General features: G+C 38.7%; 1 protein-coding gene across 1 annotated transcript in view; it reads right to left on the bottom strand.

Annotated features, from left to right (window-relative positions):
• The window catches only part of LOC150077154 (adenylate cyclase type 3-like), a 99,748-nt gene extending 88,715 nt beyond the window's left edge, over window positions 1–11,033 (bottom strand). The window contains exon 1 of the mRNA XM_090386616.1: window positions 10,642–11,033. Coding sequence (XP_090242742.1) covers window positions 10,642–11,028 — 387 coding nt within the window. The 5' untranslated portion in view covers window positions 11,029–11,033. The remainder of the gene's footprint in view (window positions 1–10,641) is intronic.
• Between the last annotated feature and the right edge of the window lie 3,794 nt (window positions 11,034–14,827).

Below are 14,827 nucleotides of genomic sequence, written 5' to 3'. Positions count from 1 at the left end.
AGGTGACCCCAGTAGATCAGTAAGGGATGCACATGCCTCACCACAAGGAAAGGAGGGGTGGGGACCCTCCGTCACCAGTATTTAAAGAGAGTCGGGCTTGGTTGCCCGGCTCAGATCGCCATGTGGCGTCAGCAGCTGGGCTGTGTGTCACACACGTCAACCCCATCCGAGTTGTCAGTCCGGTATTTGTCCTGGAACAGGAGCGAGGATCCCTTTGTTCCAGCTACGTGGATGTCCTCAGGTTTTGCTTGTGGTTGTAGGCGAAAAGTCGTGTACCTCGTGGGTGTTCATTAGTAAGTTCACTTCTTGTTCTTCCTTCTTCATTGTCAGTCGATGTACCTATGGTCCAGGAAGGTGGTAGATGTCAGAGTGCCCCACACTTGGATGACTGGAACCAGGGTATCCCAGCAGAACATCGCCCAAAGCATGACGCCACCGTCACCGGCTTGTTTTTGTTCCACGATGCATCCAGGCGCCATCACTTCCCCAGGTAAACGACGCACACGTACCCGGCCGTCCGCATGGTGCAACAGGAAATGAGATTCATCGGACCAGACGACCTTCTTCCAATCACTCAAGGTCCAGTTTCGATGCTCGCGTGCCCATTGTAGGCGCTGTCGCCGGTGAAACGTGGTTAGCAATGGCACTCTGAGTGGCCTGCGGCTACGCAGCCCCATTTTCAGCAGGGTTCGATGTACTGTGTGTTGTGACACATAACTTCCGTCACCAGGCATTCCAATTATAGACGAGTTGCGCCACAGTCGCCCTTCTGTTGCCAAGTACCATTCGGGAGAGCCTTCGCTCACCTCGATCATCGATGAGCCGTGGTCATCCAACACCTCGCCGGCGGTCTGTGAGTTTTCCCTCCTCGGACCACTTTCGGTAGGTACCAACCACAGGTGACTGTGAGAACCCCACAAGCCGTGCGGTTTCGGATATGCTCTGACTCAGTCGTCTGGCCATTACAATTTGTCCTTGTCAAACTCGCTTAAGTCCGGTGCCTTTGCCATCTAAAGAACAAGAGTAACACTGATTATCAGAGCTCAGTATCAGATGTTTTTTATATCGTGTCCCGACCGGCTTCTTTGTTTTAGAGTTTTATGGCGCATTAGCATCTAAGGCTATAATGCGCCTCCCGACCGGCGCACGCGCCGTAGTTCACGTGCAGTTGCTTCGATTTGCATAACGACTCACTGGTCATAATGTTTTGCCTCATCGGTCTAAGTAATTGAAATAATTGAAATATTTTTATCAGAAAAATAATAAGTTAATTTTCTGATATTGTATTTGATTTATCGAGAGACATATTTGCCATTACTTCTACCCATGCGGTTATACTGAAAACTGTTAATACAAAAGTGTCCTTTATTTCTGCTGTTCAAGTCCGAAAATCTTCCATTTCAATTTCTGAATATCTTGCTTTTAAAATAGTGAAAGTTTTCCTTCGTATACTGAATCAGTAGGAGCTTTGCCATCACATCTTTCAGCCATGTCGAACACATTGCCGGTGCCTGTCAGTGACGCAATAGCCAATGATGGATAAGGAGTCCCTACTTCTTATCAGTATTTGCCGGTTGCGTGTTGCCGGCAAGCCACAAATTGTAAGCGACCAGCATTTCATATAAGGAATGATGATGGCTCTTTCGTCTTTCACCGAATTAAGTATGATCACGCAGGTCACGGAAATGTACTAAATCTTTCTCTTGTACGAAGGTCTTGCTCACAGTCCCTGCATCTCGAATATTAACTGTTGTCACATTCCACCAGAACCCTGAAAATCGTGGTTTTTTTTTTTTTAGCATATGCAAACTTCTCATGAGGCTTCACAAATATATTCCACAGGCGCATCACTCACTGGAGGCTGGTCCTCACGCAGACACTTGATTTCCAAAAAAAATTGATACCAAATGTAATGACGCTTATTTATTTTATTTTATTATTATTTCTTTTTTTAATTTTCGTCTGATACTGAAACTGGACGGAGGTAATGGATTGTGTTTCTGGAAATGAAAGCCGGAAGAACCTTTTACCAATAATGCTATCGTGTTTGATGTGTGCTGCCATCTACAGGACACAAAGATAAATTTATAAATGCATATCATAAAATAAACTTGCACGACTTCTGTACCTAACAAGTTCACGTTAAGAACTTTTTCACTGATATGATTTAAGCTATAGCATTCAGATAATAATCGTAATAAACTGATTCCTCTTATATGCTCGAACATAAACAGCCCTGTATTGGCGATCAACGAATCCTCTGCCTTCCTTCCTCCGTGACAGTTTAGTGGTTTTGTCACTTGTTTGCAGAGCGCTGAGTTTGATTGTCGTCTTTGACCGGAGGAATTTTTAAGTCCTCATCATGGAGGTTGTGGTTACCCGATTCAAGTCAAACGAGTAGGGTTTTTCAGCCTGCACAACATCCAAATCGGTCAGTGAACACAAACTTGTATAGATATACAAAACACAATATAGCTAAGTTGCTGACGCCCCTAGAAACTACCTTCGCCTTCTTGACCGGTCATGAGAAACTTATGTCTGATGTGTTCTTGTGAAAATAGAAGTTCACGGACTTACGTTGCTTTATATGCTTCTGTATTTTATGTCTGTAAGCCGCTTGCACCTTAAGGCCAATGGGGTTAAAAATTCCTCCATCAGGGGAACCCTTCACTTCCACCCGCTGATTGAATTTATCAAGAAAGCCCTTGAATAAGTCCTGACAAATTCCCTTCGCCAGATCAACACAATTAAAACTGTTTGTCAGTTAAAACTATATTTCAGTTTAAACAATACGAACTATATATATAGTTTGAATTATATATATATACTGTATATATTTAATTTATTTTTTTTTATTTTCAGTTGGTGATACCAAAAATATTACGGATGGTCGCACATAAATAAAAATAAAATTGCTTAAAGATTACATTTCTTAGTGATAATTACGAAATCTTACAAACAAATTTCTTTCATTCTACTATGCAACTTGTCCGCATAAACTGCTTAGAAGCAGTTTATGCGGACAAGTTGCCAAGGGCATTGGCAACCGATCACAAAATGCATGCAACTTACAGACACAATACAGCGATGCCGCATGCCCATAGTATCACAAATTCTAAACAACCAAATGCGACTGTTTTCGATAAAAGCAACATATTTATTCAACTCCACAAATTCCATAGAAATTCTTAGTGGCGGTAGAGTTGATATATTACTTGCCTCTTCTATGGAAAGGTCTGGTTCGAGTTCCACTGATGGTGTGAGGAACTTATTGAGGCGTTTTCACCGTTCACTTAATCAAATGGTTTCGGGCGGAGAAACCGGACGTAGAACACACGCATTAACTAACAAAGCACACTGAAGCTTCAATGATTAATTTAAACTGAGGTAGACTTAATTTAAACTTCATTTAAACTGTAACAAAATTTAAACATTATTATACCGCGTATAAGAATCGCTGCGAACTGCAATATATAGTGCTAAAGAGGTGCTATTGCATACAAGTACAAAAAAAAATTGCTTTTCATCTTTGGTTATTTTAATTTAATTTAATTTTTTCATTATATAGTTTTAATATTTTCTGTTTTTTTTTTTACTTGTACGGTTATTAGTGTCTCTTTAGCATTATTTGTTGCAGTTTGCAGCAATTCTTTTTGCCCCATTACGTGATGTTGCAAAAAAAAAAAAAAAAAAAAAAATATTCAAAGTATTTTTCGATAAAGAAACTGATAGTAGAAGTTTCTTCAGTATTAATTAATTTATTTATTTGTTTATTTATGTTTTTTTTTTTTTTCCACTGAATCAATATATAAAAACCATTAACTGTCCCTCTCAAAAATGTATGCCCAAACAAAATATTCTGGAAATACTGCTGAAGTTCACGTGAAAAGTCTGATAAATATTCCTTGTAAACATGCATAAACTTTAGGTTACAGCTAATTCTCAATCGATCATCGCACTCTCGTGAGAGATACACAGACAAAATTCGTTATCTTATAACGTTCAGGGATGATCAATTAGGAGTGAGAATTTTTTGTTATAAAATTTTATGAACATTATTCAGAAGTAATATAAACACATTTTCTTCATGACAGTTAACCGGACATTATTTATACAGTATAAGTAAACAGTGCAAGATTATTCTGCTCTTACCTCGAAAGTCTTCAGTTCTGAAAATTGCAGCGTCTGGAGACCAAACACCTGCGAGGCGATCTGATTGAGGTGTTTATGGATTGAGTATGCTCAGTGCCAATGGGATTCTTCATCTTGCTCAGGCTGCGCGCATGAGGGAGCATAAATTCAAATTGATGAAGGATGGTTGCAGAATAGATATGCGAAAGTTGCCTTTAGCTAGCGGGTGATTGATTGTTGAACAAACTTCCATCTCTTGTTGTAAAAGTGGATAGCTTAAATAAATTAAAGGAAGAACTAGACAAACTATTGGAGAGTAAAAAAGGTAAAGTGCCGACATTATCAACCCACTGCAGGATGGAAGCTTCTTCAACAATTCATGCTGAGGGAAATGGACCATAATCTGCCACTCTGGTCCAGTGCGGGTTGGCAGATCGACCATATTCAGCAGTCAGGGGCTTGAACCCTGGTCTACTCAAAGAGCGTGTGCTACTGCACTCCCACTCCTGACCACTCGGCTACGAGGGTATGGATAGGCGAAATAGAGAGGATAATTTTTTTTTTTCCTTTTGCTGTTTGAGCTTGCTTTCTTACGAATACTAATATTATTCTTGCTCGCTCCAGAACCATTAGATTTGCTTTCCCATCATATAATGCGTTATTTATTTATTTAAATTAATAATCCCTGTACAGCATGATTGCTATACCCTAAGAAATTATATAACATAAAAATAAACATAAAAATGAATTTAGCGTTCCATCATAAAATAGCCACACACACGACTTCACGTAGGTGAGTATCGAATATTCGTTTTGACTGATCAAGAACATGTATCTCTTTTTACTGTGTTCAGAAGGAGAGAGAGAGGAGGGTGGGGGGATCTCTGCAGTTGAAATTGTCAGTGATCAGAAAGACCCTCGAAAACGCGGAGCGGCTGCTGAGAGGAATGACCTAGGTTCTTTGGATATCGTATGATTACCCTTCTGTCGACAGTTGTTTTTCGTAGGATAGTTGAACTAAATAAACAACAGTTCATTACTTGATAAAACTGTGTGTAGAAAACCAATAAGTGGCGAAGAACTGACACTGGCCGCCTAATACTACGTGGCTAAAATATTAGAAACCGAACCTCAGCATTCTATAGGATTTCTACATGCCTGAATTATTCGAAGTGACAAGTTTTTAACTGGTGTTCGAAAGGTAAGGTAAGTTATCATAATAGGGTATCTGATGCAATTTTAAACTATTCTGTAGCAGTCCTTGAGGTTGTTACAGACATTCTCTCAGATATGCCAGACAAGCTGTACTTGCTACCTGGGAGTCTAAAACGCTGATGGAACTGATATTCGGGTGACACTCAAGTCAAGTGGACCCATTTTCGGCGAAGTCCGGACGGTCTGTGACAGCCAAATCCTCTGCTTGCACCTTCACGATGGTGGGACTGTTAGTAATCCTGGGTATAATCCCCATGCACAAATACATGGTGGGTGACCACCCAGGTGTGAACCAACGTAAGCAGGGGTCGAGGTGTGGCGTCCACACCACATGGAGGAACGCGGCCCCTCTATGTTACCAGGCAGTACTAGGTGGAAGATGACTCTCATCAACCGGTGAAATACCACCACTTTGCTTATTGGAGGCTTGAAGTGGTGGAACCCATGTTTAGTCTCTAGAGCTAAATTCCAGTCAACCCTTCCCTATCTCTTCCATCATGCAGTATGATTGATGACTTTTGAGGTTATGATGAACGTCGTGGCGAGATCATTATTCCTTACATTTCGAGGGTACAGCTCTAAAACGGTTTTCGCAGGCCGGCCGCTAGTTAGTACACCTGACCGGACCTATTGGTAACTCTCTAGGAGGCTTCCGGATCAGCTAGTGTATAATCTTGCTACCTCTACTCTGCCAGATAGTGACTGGAGGTAGTCCAAGTAGTGTGTATGCGGGGAACATTGTCGAGGTCACGTTATGTCAAGGATCTGGGTATATTCTTACCACATGTACGCCATATCCAAAAATTTCATTACTTCATACAGCATGTCCCACACACTTTTTCTTACTATTGAATATACCATGAATTGTCAAACTAATAGAGCAAGCTTATCTGCGAAAAGATCTAAACCTCCCAAGGACTTCCTAATTCATTTCACAAATATACGTGGTCTCAATTCTAATCTCAGCGATGTCCATTTCCACTTGCAGTCTGCCAAACCTCATGTACGTTTTCTGACAGAATCTCAATTATCGGTTGATTCAACTACTGCTCATCTCAGATGCCCAAATTATTCGCTGTATGATTCCTTTCGCCTCAAAGGTGGTACTTGTGCATATGTCCGTTCTGATATTCCCTGTCAGAGATTTGGCAATTTGGAATCTCCTCTCTTTGATCTTCTCTGGCTTAAAATCTCTCTACCTCATAGTGTCAAATTCATCTGTTGTCTCTACCGTTCTCCCAACTCGACTAATCACTTGGAGCTCTTTGACTTCCTCTCGTTGCAACTTGACTTTCTCCAGTCCAACTCTCCTAACAGTGAGGTAATTTGCCTTGGTGATTTTAATGTTCACAACCCCAGCTGGCTTCCGTTTTCTAGTCACACCGACCCAGCAGGTCGAGATGCTGAGGCTTTTGCAATTACTAATGACCTAGCACAGATTGTTCATTTACCTAGAAGAATACCGGACAATCCTAATCATACAGCCAATACACTCGATCTTTTTCTCACAAACAACCCTTCTAAGTACACGGTCGAAGTGAGAACTCCTTTAGGCACTTCAGATCACAACTTGGTGATTGTCTCTTCTCCAATGGAACCTTTATCTCATGGCTATTCCCAACCTCGTGTTGTTTGGCATTACAAGAATGCAAAATGGGATGACCTGCGAGACTTCTTTTCTTCTTTTCCTTGGTCGGATTACTGTTTCAAAAGTTCTGATGTCAACGTTTGCTCAGATCGTGTCAGTGAAATTATTCTTGCAGGAATGGAATCCTTTATCCTACATTCCACTTTAAAATCTCGTCCTTTATCTAAACCTTGGTTTTCCAGTAAATGTGCTAAGGCTGTCCAAGAGAAGAATGTTGCATATCGTAATTGGCTTGTTTCTAATTCTTCAGTTTCATTTTCTGCCTACACCAAAGCTCGCAACAATTGTAAAGCAGTTATTAATCAGACTAAACTAGAGTTTGAACAGGCTAAACTTGCTTCTTGCCCTAATGGTAGCCGAGCATTCTGGTCTCTTGCCAAAGCTATTGGCCGCAACTTTTGCCCTTCTCTGCTCCCACCTCTGTCCAAACCAGATGGTTCTGTTGTCACTTCAGCCAAGGATAAAGCTGACCTGCTAGCATCCCATTTTTCTTCCAGCTCATGTATTAATGATCTTGGTAAAACACCTCCCACCATTCCCAACACACTCCATTCAATGCCTCCTGTGGTCTTCCGTCAAAAGGATATCAGAAGGATTTTGATGAATCTCGATGCTAAGAAAGCTCTAGGTCCTGATGGTATTTCTCCACTTGTTCTCAAAACCTGTGCTCCTGAACTTACTCCTATTCTTTGCCGCCTTTTTTCACTTTCTTATTCTAAAGGTGTTTTTCCTTCTGCTTGGAAATTTGCTCATATCCAGCCAGTTCCTAAAAAGGGTGACAAATCCCTCCCATCCAATTATCGTCCCATTGCAATTACTTCTACTCTTTCTAAAGTAATGGAGAAATAAATTAACCGCCAACTCTTAAACTACCTAGAAACCTTTCGTCTGATCAACGATCACCAGTATGGATTCCGTCAGTGTCGATCCACTGGTGATATTCTGGCTTTTGGTACCCATTTATGGACTAATTCAATGGAACGGTTCGGTGAAACACAAGTAGTTGCTCTTGACATCTCAAAGGCCTTTGATCGTGTTTTGCATAAAGGTCTTCTAAACAAGCTTCCATCTTATGGTTTGCCAACTGTTTTTAGTAATTGGTTATCCAGTTTTCTCTCTGATCGCTCACTGAGGGTGATGGTTGATGGCTCTCTGTCTTCTAACTTCTCCACTAATGCCGGTGTCCCCCAAGGTTCAGTTCTTTCCCCCACTCTTTTCTTCTTGTATATCAATGACCTTCTTCCATTGACTGGAAATCCTATCCATAGTTTTGCCGATGATAGCACATTGCATTCAACTTTCCATTTTGAGAAACCTTGTCCTTCTTAATCAGCTTCAACTTCTCGAAAATCTGGTTACAATTCCTTAAATGCCGATCTTCAGGTAATTCTCCAGTGGGGCAAAGACAACTTAGTTGATTTCAACCCTTCTAAAACTCAGTCTTGTCTTATATCTCGCAAAAAGGATTCTTCTGCTCCTATGCTTATCTTTAGTGACACTCCAATTTCTAGGCAAAAGGATATATCTCTTTTGGGGATTACCCTCACTTCTAATCTCTCTTGGCACAAGCACATTACAAATATTGCTTACTCTGCATCTAAAAAACTTGGTTTTCTCTTTCGCTCTCGGCGTTACTTTTCTTCCAAACAGCTGCTCACTCTGTATAAATCGCAAATCCGCCCCGCCATGGAATATTGTTCCCACATCTGGGGTGGTGCCCCCAAAACCTCTCTCAGGCTTCTTGATTCCATTCAGAAGAGGGCAGTTACGTTAATTAATGATTCATCTCTAACAAAGTCTCTCCACTCGCTGTCTCATAGACGCACTGTTTCTGCTGCATGCCTCTTCTACAGATACTTCCATGGGCACTGTTCTTCTGAATTAGCTTCTATAATTCCCGCTCTCTCTTTCAAAACAGTCCGAACACGTGCCGCCACCAGCCAACATCCATTTACTGTCCAACTTCAAACCCACAGAACCAACTTTTCATTTTCCTCATTTATTCATTCAACTGCCGTTTTCTGGAACAACCTTCCTTCATACGTATTTCCTGAAAATTACAATCTACAGAAGTTCAAGTCCAATGTCAACAAATATCTTCTTTCGTCTTCTCAATTTCCAACCCATGCACAGTACTAAGTACTATAGGTTCTAATACCTCTCGTGTTTGGGGTTCACATAAAAAAAAAAAAAAAGTAATTCCTGTATTTTCTTACAGTTGAGGGGAACTGCTCGCTCATAATGCGCCTCATATAGTTTCAGTGGGATTCAGATCCAAGAGACAGCTGAAAAAGTTGGTGGGTATGAATCCATCAACATATTCCTTCAACCATTAAAAACGTATAGCGATTCGTGCATGCTTTCTGATAAACTTCTTATTTACACTCTAGCCCAGCGGTTTTCAACCGGGGTGCCGCGACAACATTCCAGGGGTACCACGTCATTTGGGTTTAAGTTACTTAAATGTATTTATTTTTAATTTATATATTTATTTCATTATAAAAAGGTGTACAGTTGATGTTTATTTAGTACCTCTATATAAAGAATAAAAATATTATATGTATATATAATTTGTATTATGAATTGTAATTTTGTTTATAGTTATATTATTGTAATAACTGTCATATGGCATATTTTTAATAATATATATATATATGTTGGTTTATATATTAATATTACATTTAGATGTATGTATTCTTTTGTATTTTAATCCTTCTACAAACAGAAACGAGTAAGTATAAGGCATTATTACATCGAAAAGGCTGTCAATCCACTCAAAGCTTCCGACGAAGTAGGGGATTGACGGCCACGTGATGGAATGCAAAAATGTATTATAGTGAAAATGTATAATAGTAATAAAATAGAAGTATACTGTTAATAATAACTAGTAATTACCTTTTGCTACAGATAAAAAAATTTTCATCAATAATTTGTCATGAAAATTCATTATCATCAAGCATTAAACTTCTAAACCTAATATGTATAGGCCATGCGGAATTAAGATGACCTAAATAAGGCTAGATTAATGACCAGAATTGTATGAACACTAATGCCTATATGTAAAAATCATATATATATATATATATATATATAGAGAGAGAGAGAGAGAGAGAGAGAGAGAGAGAGAGAGAGAGAGAGAATTGGATTTAACAGGCAGAAAATTGAGTAGGGGTGCCACAAAATAAAATAAATTACTCAGGGGTGCCGTTATTGAAAAAAGATCGAAAACCACTGTTCTAACCTTTTGGTGTCCTTTCAGACATATCAGTGGACCCAGTCCTTGTCATGAGAACAATTCTCCCCTAACCTACACTGTTATTTCGTACTTCCTGCAGTTGTACAGTTCCGAACAACACGTGATGGAGCTATTGTTTGGATGCCTCCATGCTCTAGCCCTGCTATCTTTAGTGTTTAAATCGAGATTATTCAGACCACAATACCCGTTTCCTGTGTATGTATGTGTGTTTAGATGATAGGCAGAATAATAATAAATTAATGGAACCATTCATCAAGCCAAATAAAATAAGTAACTGGTAAGGAAAACGTACAACCAGCAAACGTTACAGTCGAGAAAATATATTTTTGTCAAATTCCCATCCAAAATAATTTCATTTCTTAACTATATATTGTACTCAGTTTTTACTGACCTGGTAGCTTACGTTTTCATTCGTTTGAGGAGCGACTCCTACCACTACCAAGTGAAGCACCGTTAGCAAGAAACCTAGCATAACGCTCACTCTTAATGGTAAAGGTAGCAAAACGTACATGTCATAGGTATATAATAGAACATAACTGACGGAATCACTGGGCATTCGGGGAACACTGTACATCCACATGTCACATAACACATGACTCACGTGCAGTATCCAAGCTACAACGGGAATGAAAGTCCATAATTTTTTGGTTACTCTGTACTTCCAACACAGTACTAGGAATAATAATGTCAGAATTAGCAGGACGACTAAAATCACTAACTGGGGAAGCCTCGCAATGTTCACCACATATCCGTAGAGTCCTAGCAGGGTGACATTCATCACACTCAGAAATATGTGGTGAACACTTGCGAGGCTTCCCAGTTAGTGATTTTAGCTCGTCTGCTAATTCTAGACATTATTATTCCTAGTTCCTGTGTTGGAAGTACAGAGTAACCAACAAAATTATGGACTTTCATTCCGTTGTAGCTTGGATACTGCATCGTAGAGTCCATCGTGTCTATGCTGACACTGTCGGATGTCACAGTGTCTCCCGACACTTAGCCAGTGATTCCAGTCAGGTATATCTTCTTGTTTTCCAGGAGCCATTGTTGATTGTATATGCACTCCTTCTTCGGGAAACCCTCAAGAGAGTGCTGAAAATGAAAAGAAAATAGAAATATTTAAAGGAAAGAAAAAAATATATAATAATATTCAAATAAATCAGGCATGGAAATTGTACAGCAAACTAGTATGTGCTCGAACATATAGAAACATGTCACAACTTGCTTAATGTACTCTAAAAATTCAGTTTTAGTAAATTGGATTTAGGAAAACCAGGGGAATTTAGGAAAATTCAATTTATTAAAATTGAATTTTTAGCAAAGGTAAAGAGGAGAGTATATCTGTGAGCTCAATATGAAGTATAAAATTGAGGTAGAAATCGCCAGCAACTTTCTCTCGTACTATGATGTTGGATGGGGGAACTGTCAAGGTTACACTTAATGCACTTGCCTTGGCAAAAAATCGTATTACCAGTTAAACATCATCTGCAATTCCCACAAGATCAACAAAACAAGAGTAAAAATATCCATGGCAACGCTATCGATGACAGCGAAATACTTCGGTAAATGTTGTGAAATACGAGTTCCTTTCCATTTTACAATGCTGTGTGCATCTAAGAGTCAATAATCCTCAGGCTATGAAGGTCGCCACGAGTTTCTTATGCCAATATCGGCGAATTTCATAATCCCTCAGTGCATAGACCTGCAAGGTCACCAGTAGGTCTTCCAAACAAATGCTTGAATTAATAGTGGAAATGTTAAGCTCAGTTCAGAACGGATACTTTGTCTGGACACTTTTTTTTTTTTTTTTATTCAACGCCAAGGCAACTCAGGCTACGTGGTGCGTCGCGGCAAATGTAAATGTGTGTTTTAAGGTTTGCGCTATTTAAGGTTTGCGCCAAACTTTCATAAGCATACTATCAGTTAAACCAGAGGTTCCCAAACTTTTCTCGGTTCAGCGCCCTTAAGTGTCCCAGTAATTTTTTCACGGCGCCCCTGGACAAAAGAAATACGTAACACAGTGGTTTTGGACCTTTTAATAATCCGATTCTCTCTGTGTATATAAATATAATATTAAAAAAAGTTATATGATAGTTATTATAATAATATAATTATAAACAAAATTACAATTCATAATACAAATTATATATACTTATAATAATAATTTTATTATTCATATAGAGGTACTAAATAAACATCAATTATCGATCATTGCAAAATTAAAAAGATACGGTACAATGGATACCGTACATCTTTTTATAATGAAATAAATATATAAATTACAAAAAAAAAAAAAAAGTTTAAGTAACTTAAACCCAAATTACGTGGCGTCCCTGGAATGTTGTTGCGGCACCCCGGTTGAAAACCGCTGAGTTAAACTAATTACGGTTGGAGCGGACAAAATGTGTTGAGGATTCCTCAATGTTTTTTTTTTTTTTTTTTTATGCATTTATCCCTCACCGCGGGGTTTAGGGATGGAAAAGAACTCGCGATGGCAAAACTGCAAATAAACGCCACGAGGGTTATGTCCCAGGAGAGTTGGAAAATACAGAAATGCAAATTTTTAAACATCATAAAAGCTAAAATTAGTAACGTAAATAATGCGCATAAATATATGTAAGTATTTAAATTACCAGTTAGCAAGAAAAAGACCACGTCTAGGGGCTCAATTTCTGGGAAACGATATGGGAGATTTTTTGAAGGGAGTTAATTCAGAGGAGAAAGGCGCAATGGAACTTGATGCAGCAGTGTAGTTGACAAAATAGAACTTGAAGTGGAGGTAGAAATCGGCCTTCACGAATTGTATGATTGAAAGCTCCTTACTTTTCTTTTAATTTATGTAGAGTTCTCTATAAGGTAACAGAGCAGTTTGGGCTATTTTCAGCCCCTCCGTATCACTCGCTAGTACTAATGGTGACTAGTGAATGAATCGATTCATCAGTAATCTAATGATTCGAGGCATTGAGCAAAGCCGTAGCCGCCTAACTGTCTTTGAGCTGATATCGATAGCTAATATACAGTACTAGCACTTCAGTTACAATAACATTCAACTGCGTACATCGTCCTAGGCTTTGATGTAGAACTGTATTTAATACTAACGACTTATTCCCTCTCTCTTTACTCACATCTAAAACTAATATCACTTATTTTTAAATTTACAAAAAATACATTTATTCACCTTGTTATCCTCAACCATCCAATCAAATTTGTCTCGGAATTCTTTTGTTCTGACCAAATATTATTATTATCGTTATTATTATTATGCTCAATATATAAATATACTTATATTGGATTTTCTTGTAACTTCCAAAGGGGGCGGCCGATAACAATTGCGGCACTGCACTAATAATCAACCCTTCAATAAATTCAGTTATACTAGGTGTTCCCAAACTTTTATACTTTGCGCCTCCCCTTAAAAATATTTCAGAAATTTCATGATATCTATCTCCTTCCAGAGCCCATGCAGATAAACAGATTTAACGAAATTTAGTTTTGCGTACACACTTTTATATATTAATATATACTTCAATGCTTTTAATTTGAATTAATGAAATAAAATGCTTTGTGTACCTGGATTAGTGATAAAAAGAACTAAAAAACTAAAATGGTCTTGGGCAGGACACATGGCTCGAAGATATAATGACAGATGGACTAAGAAAATAACAGAATGGTACCGAAGAGGAGCTAGAAGAAGACCTGTAAGACAACGACGGAGATGGACAGATGAAATTTACGAGTTCGTGAGTAGTAAGTGGATAGCCATTGCACAAAACAGAAGGAACTGGAAAGTTGCTGGAGAGGCCTTCATCCTGCAGTGGATTGAAAATGGCTGATGATGATAATGATGAACGATATAACGGAGTAATTGAAACTTGGGTCACCTTAGAGAAAAAGAAATGGTGTTAGAGGAATAAATTGTTTCTTAATTATTAGAATTAATAAATTTATGTTTCACGATTAACTAAAAGAACACAAATGTGTTTTTTAATCCAATTCATTATATAAATCAAGACACAAGATACCTCTTATGAAAAACGAACACCAGCATAACAGTTATGTGTTTTTAAGATTTTTGGATGAGAGTAGAAGAGACTAAATTAGCTCAGTACGAGGCCAAAATTACTATTAACATGCAGTAATGATATTTTTTTACATTTATTTAATAATTTGCGTGTACAGGGAGTATTAAAGATGAATTTCAAGTTACTGCCGCTAATTTCAAACTACCTAATTGAAGATTTTCGTTTTATATCCATCATGGCACGAGGAAAGAAAGCTGTGCCTCCCTTCCCATTCGAATGGTCATAAATAGGTCTAAAAGCTACTCTTATTTCTGACAAAATTTGATAAAGGAAGAGTTGGCTATAAATAAGAACACATTTTTCAGCGGGCATAAAGTCATCCCAATTCACAAAAACCACTTCATCCTACCACCGGCCACATTCTTACATTTTTTCCTTCCCCCACCCCCGGAAACAAGATCTTCATTCGTGTAGCGGGTTTTATTATAGCAACGCAAAATAACTAATCCAGTGAGGGAAACTGGTTACAAAATCTCCATCACTTGGTAGAGGAGG

Source organism: Mastigoproctus giganteus, chromosome 12, assembly GCF_048544385.1.
Source record: "Mastigoproctus giganteus isolate SK-2022 chromosome 12, ASM4854438v1, whole genome shotgun sequence".
NCBI classification, from domain to species: domain Eukaryota; kingdom Metazoa; phylum Arthropoda; class Arachnida; order Uropygi; family Thelyphonidae; genus Mastigoproctus; species Mastigoproctus giganteus.
This window is presented reverse-complemented; position numbering and strand designations above follow the sequence as displayed.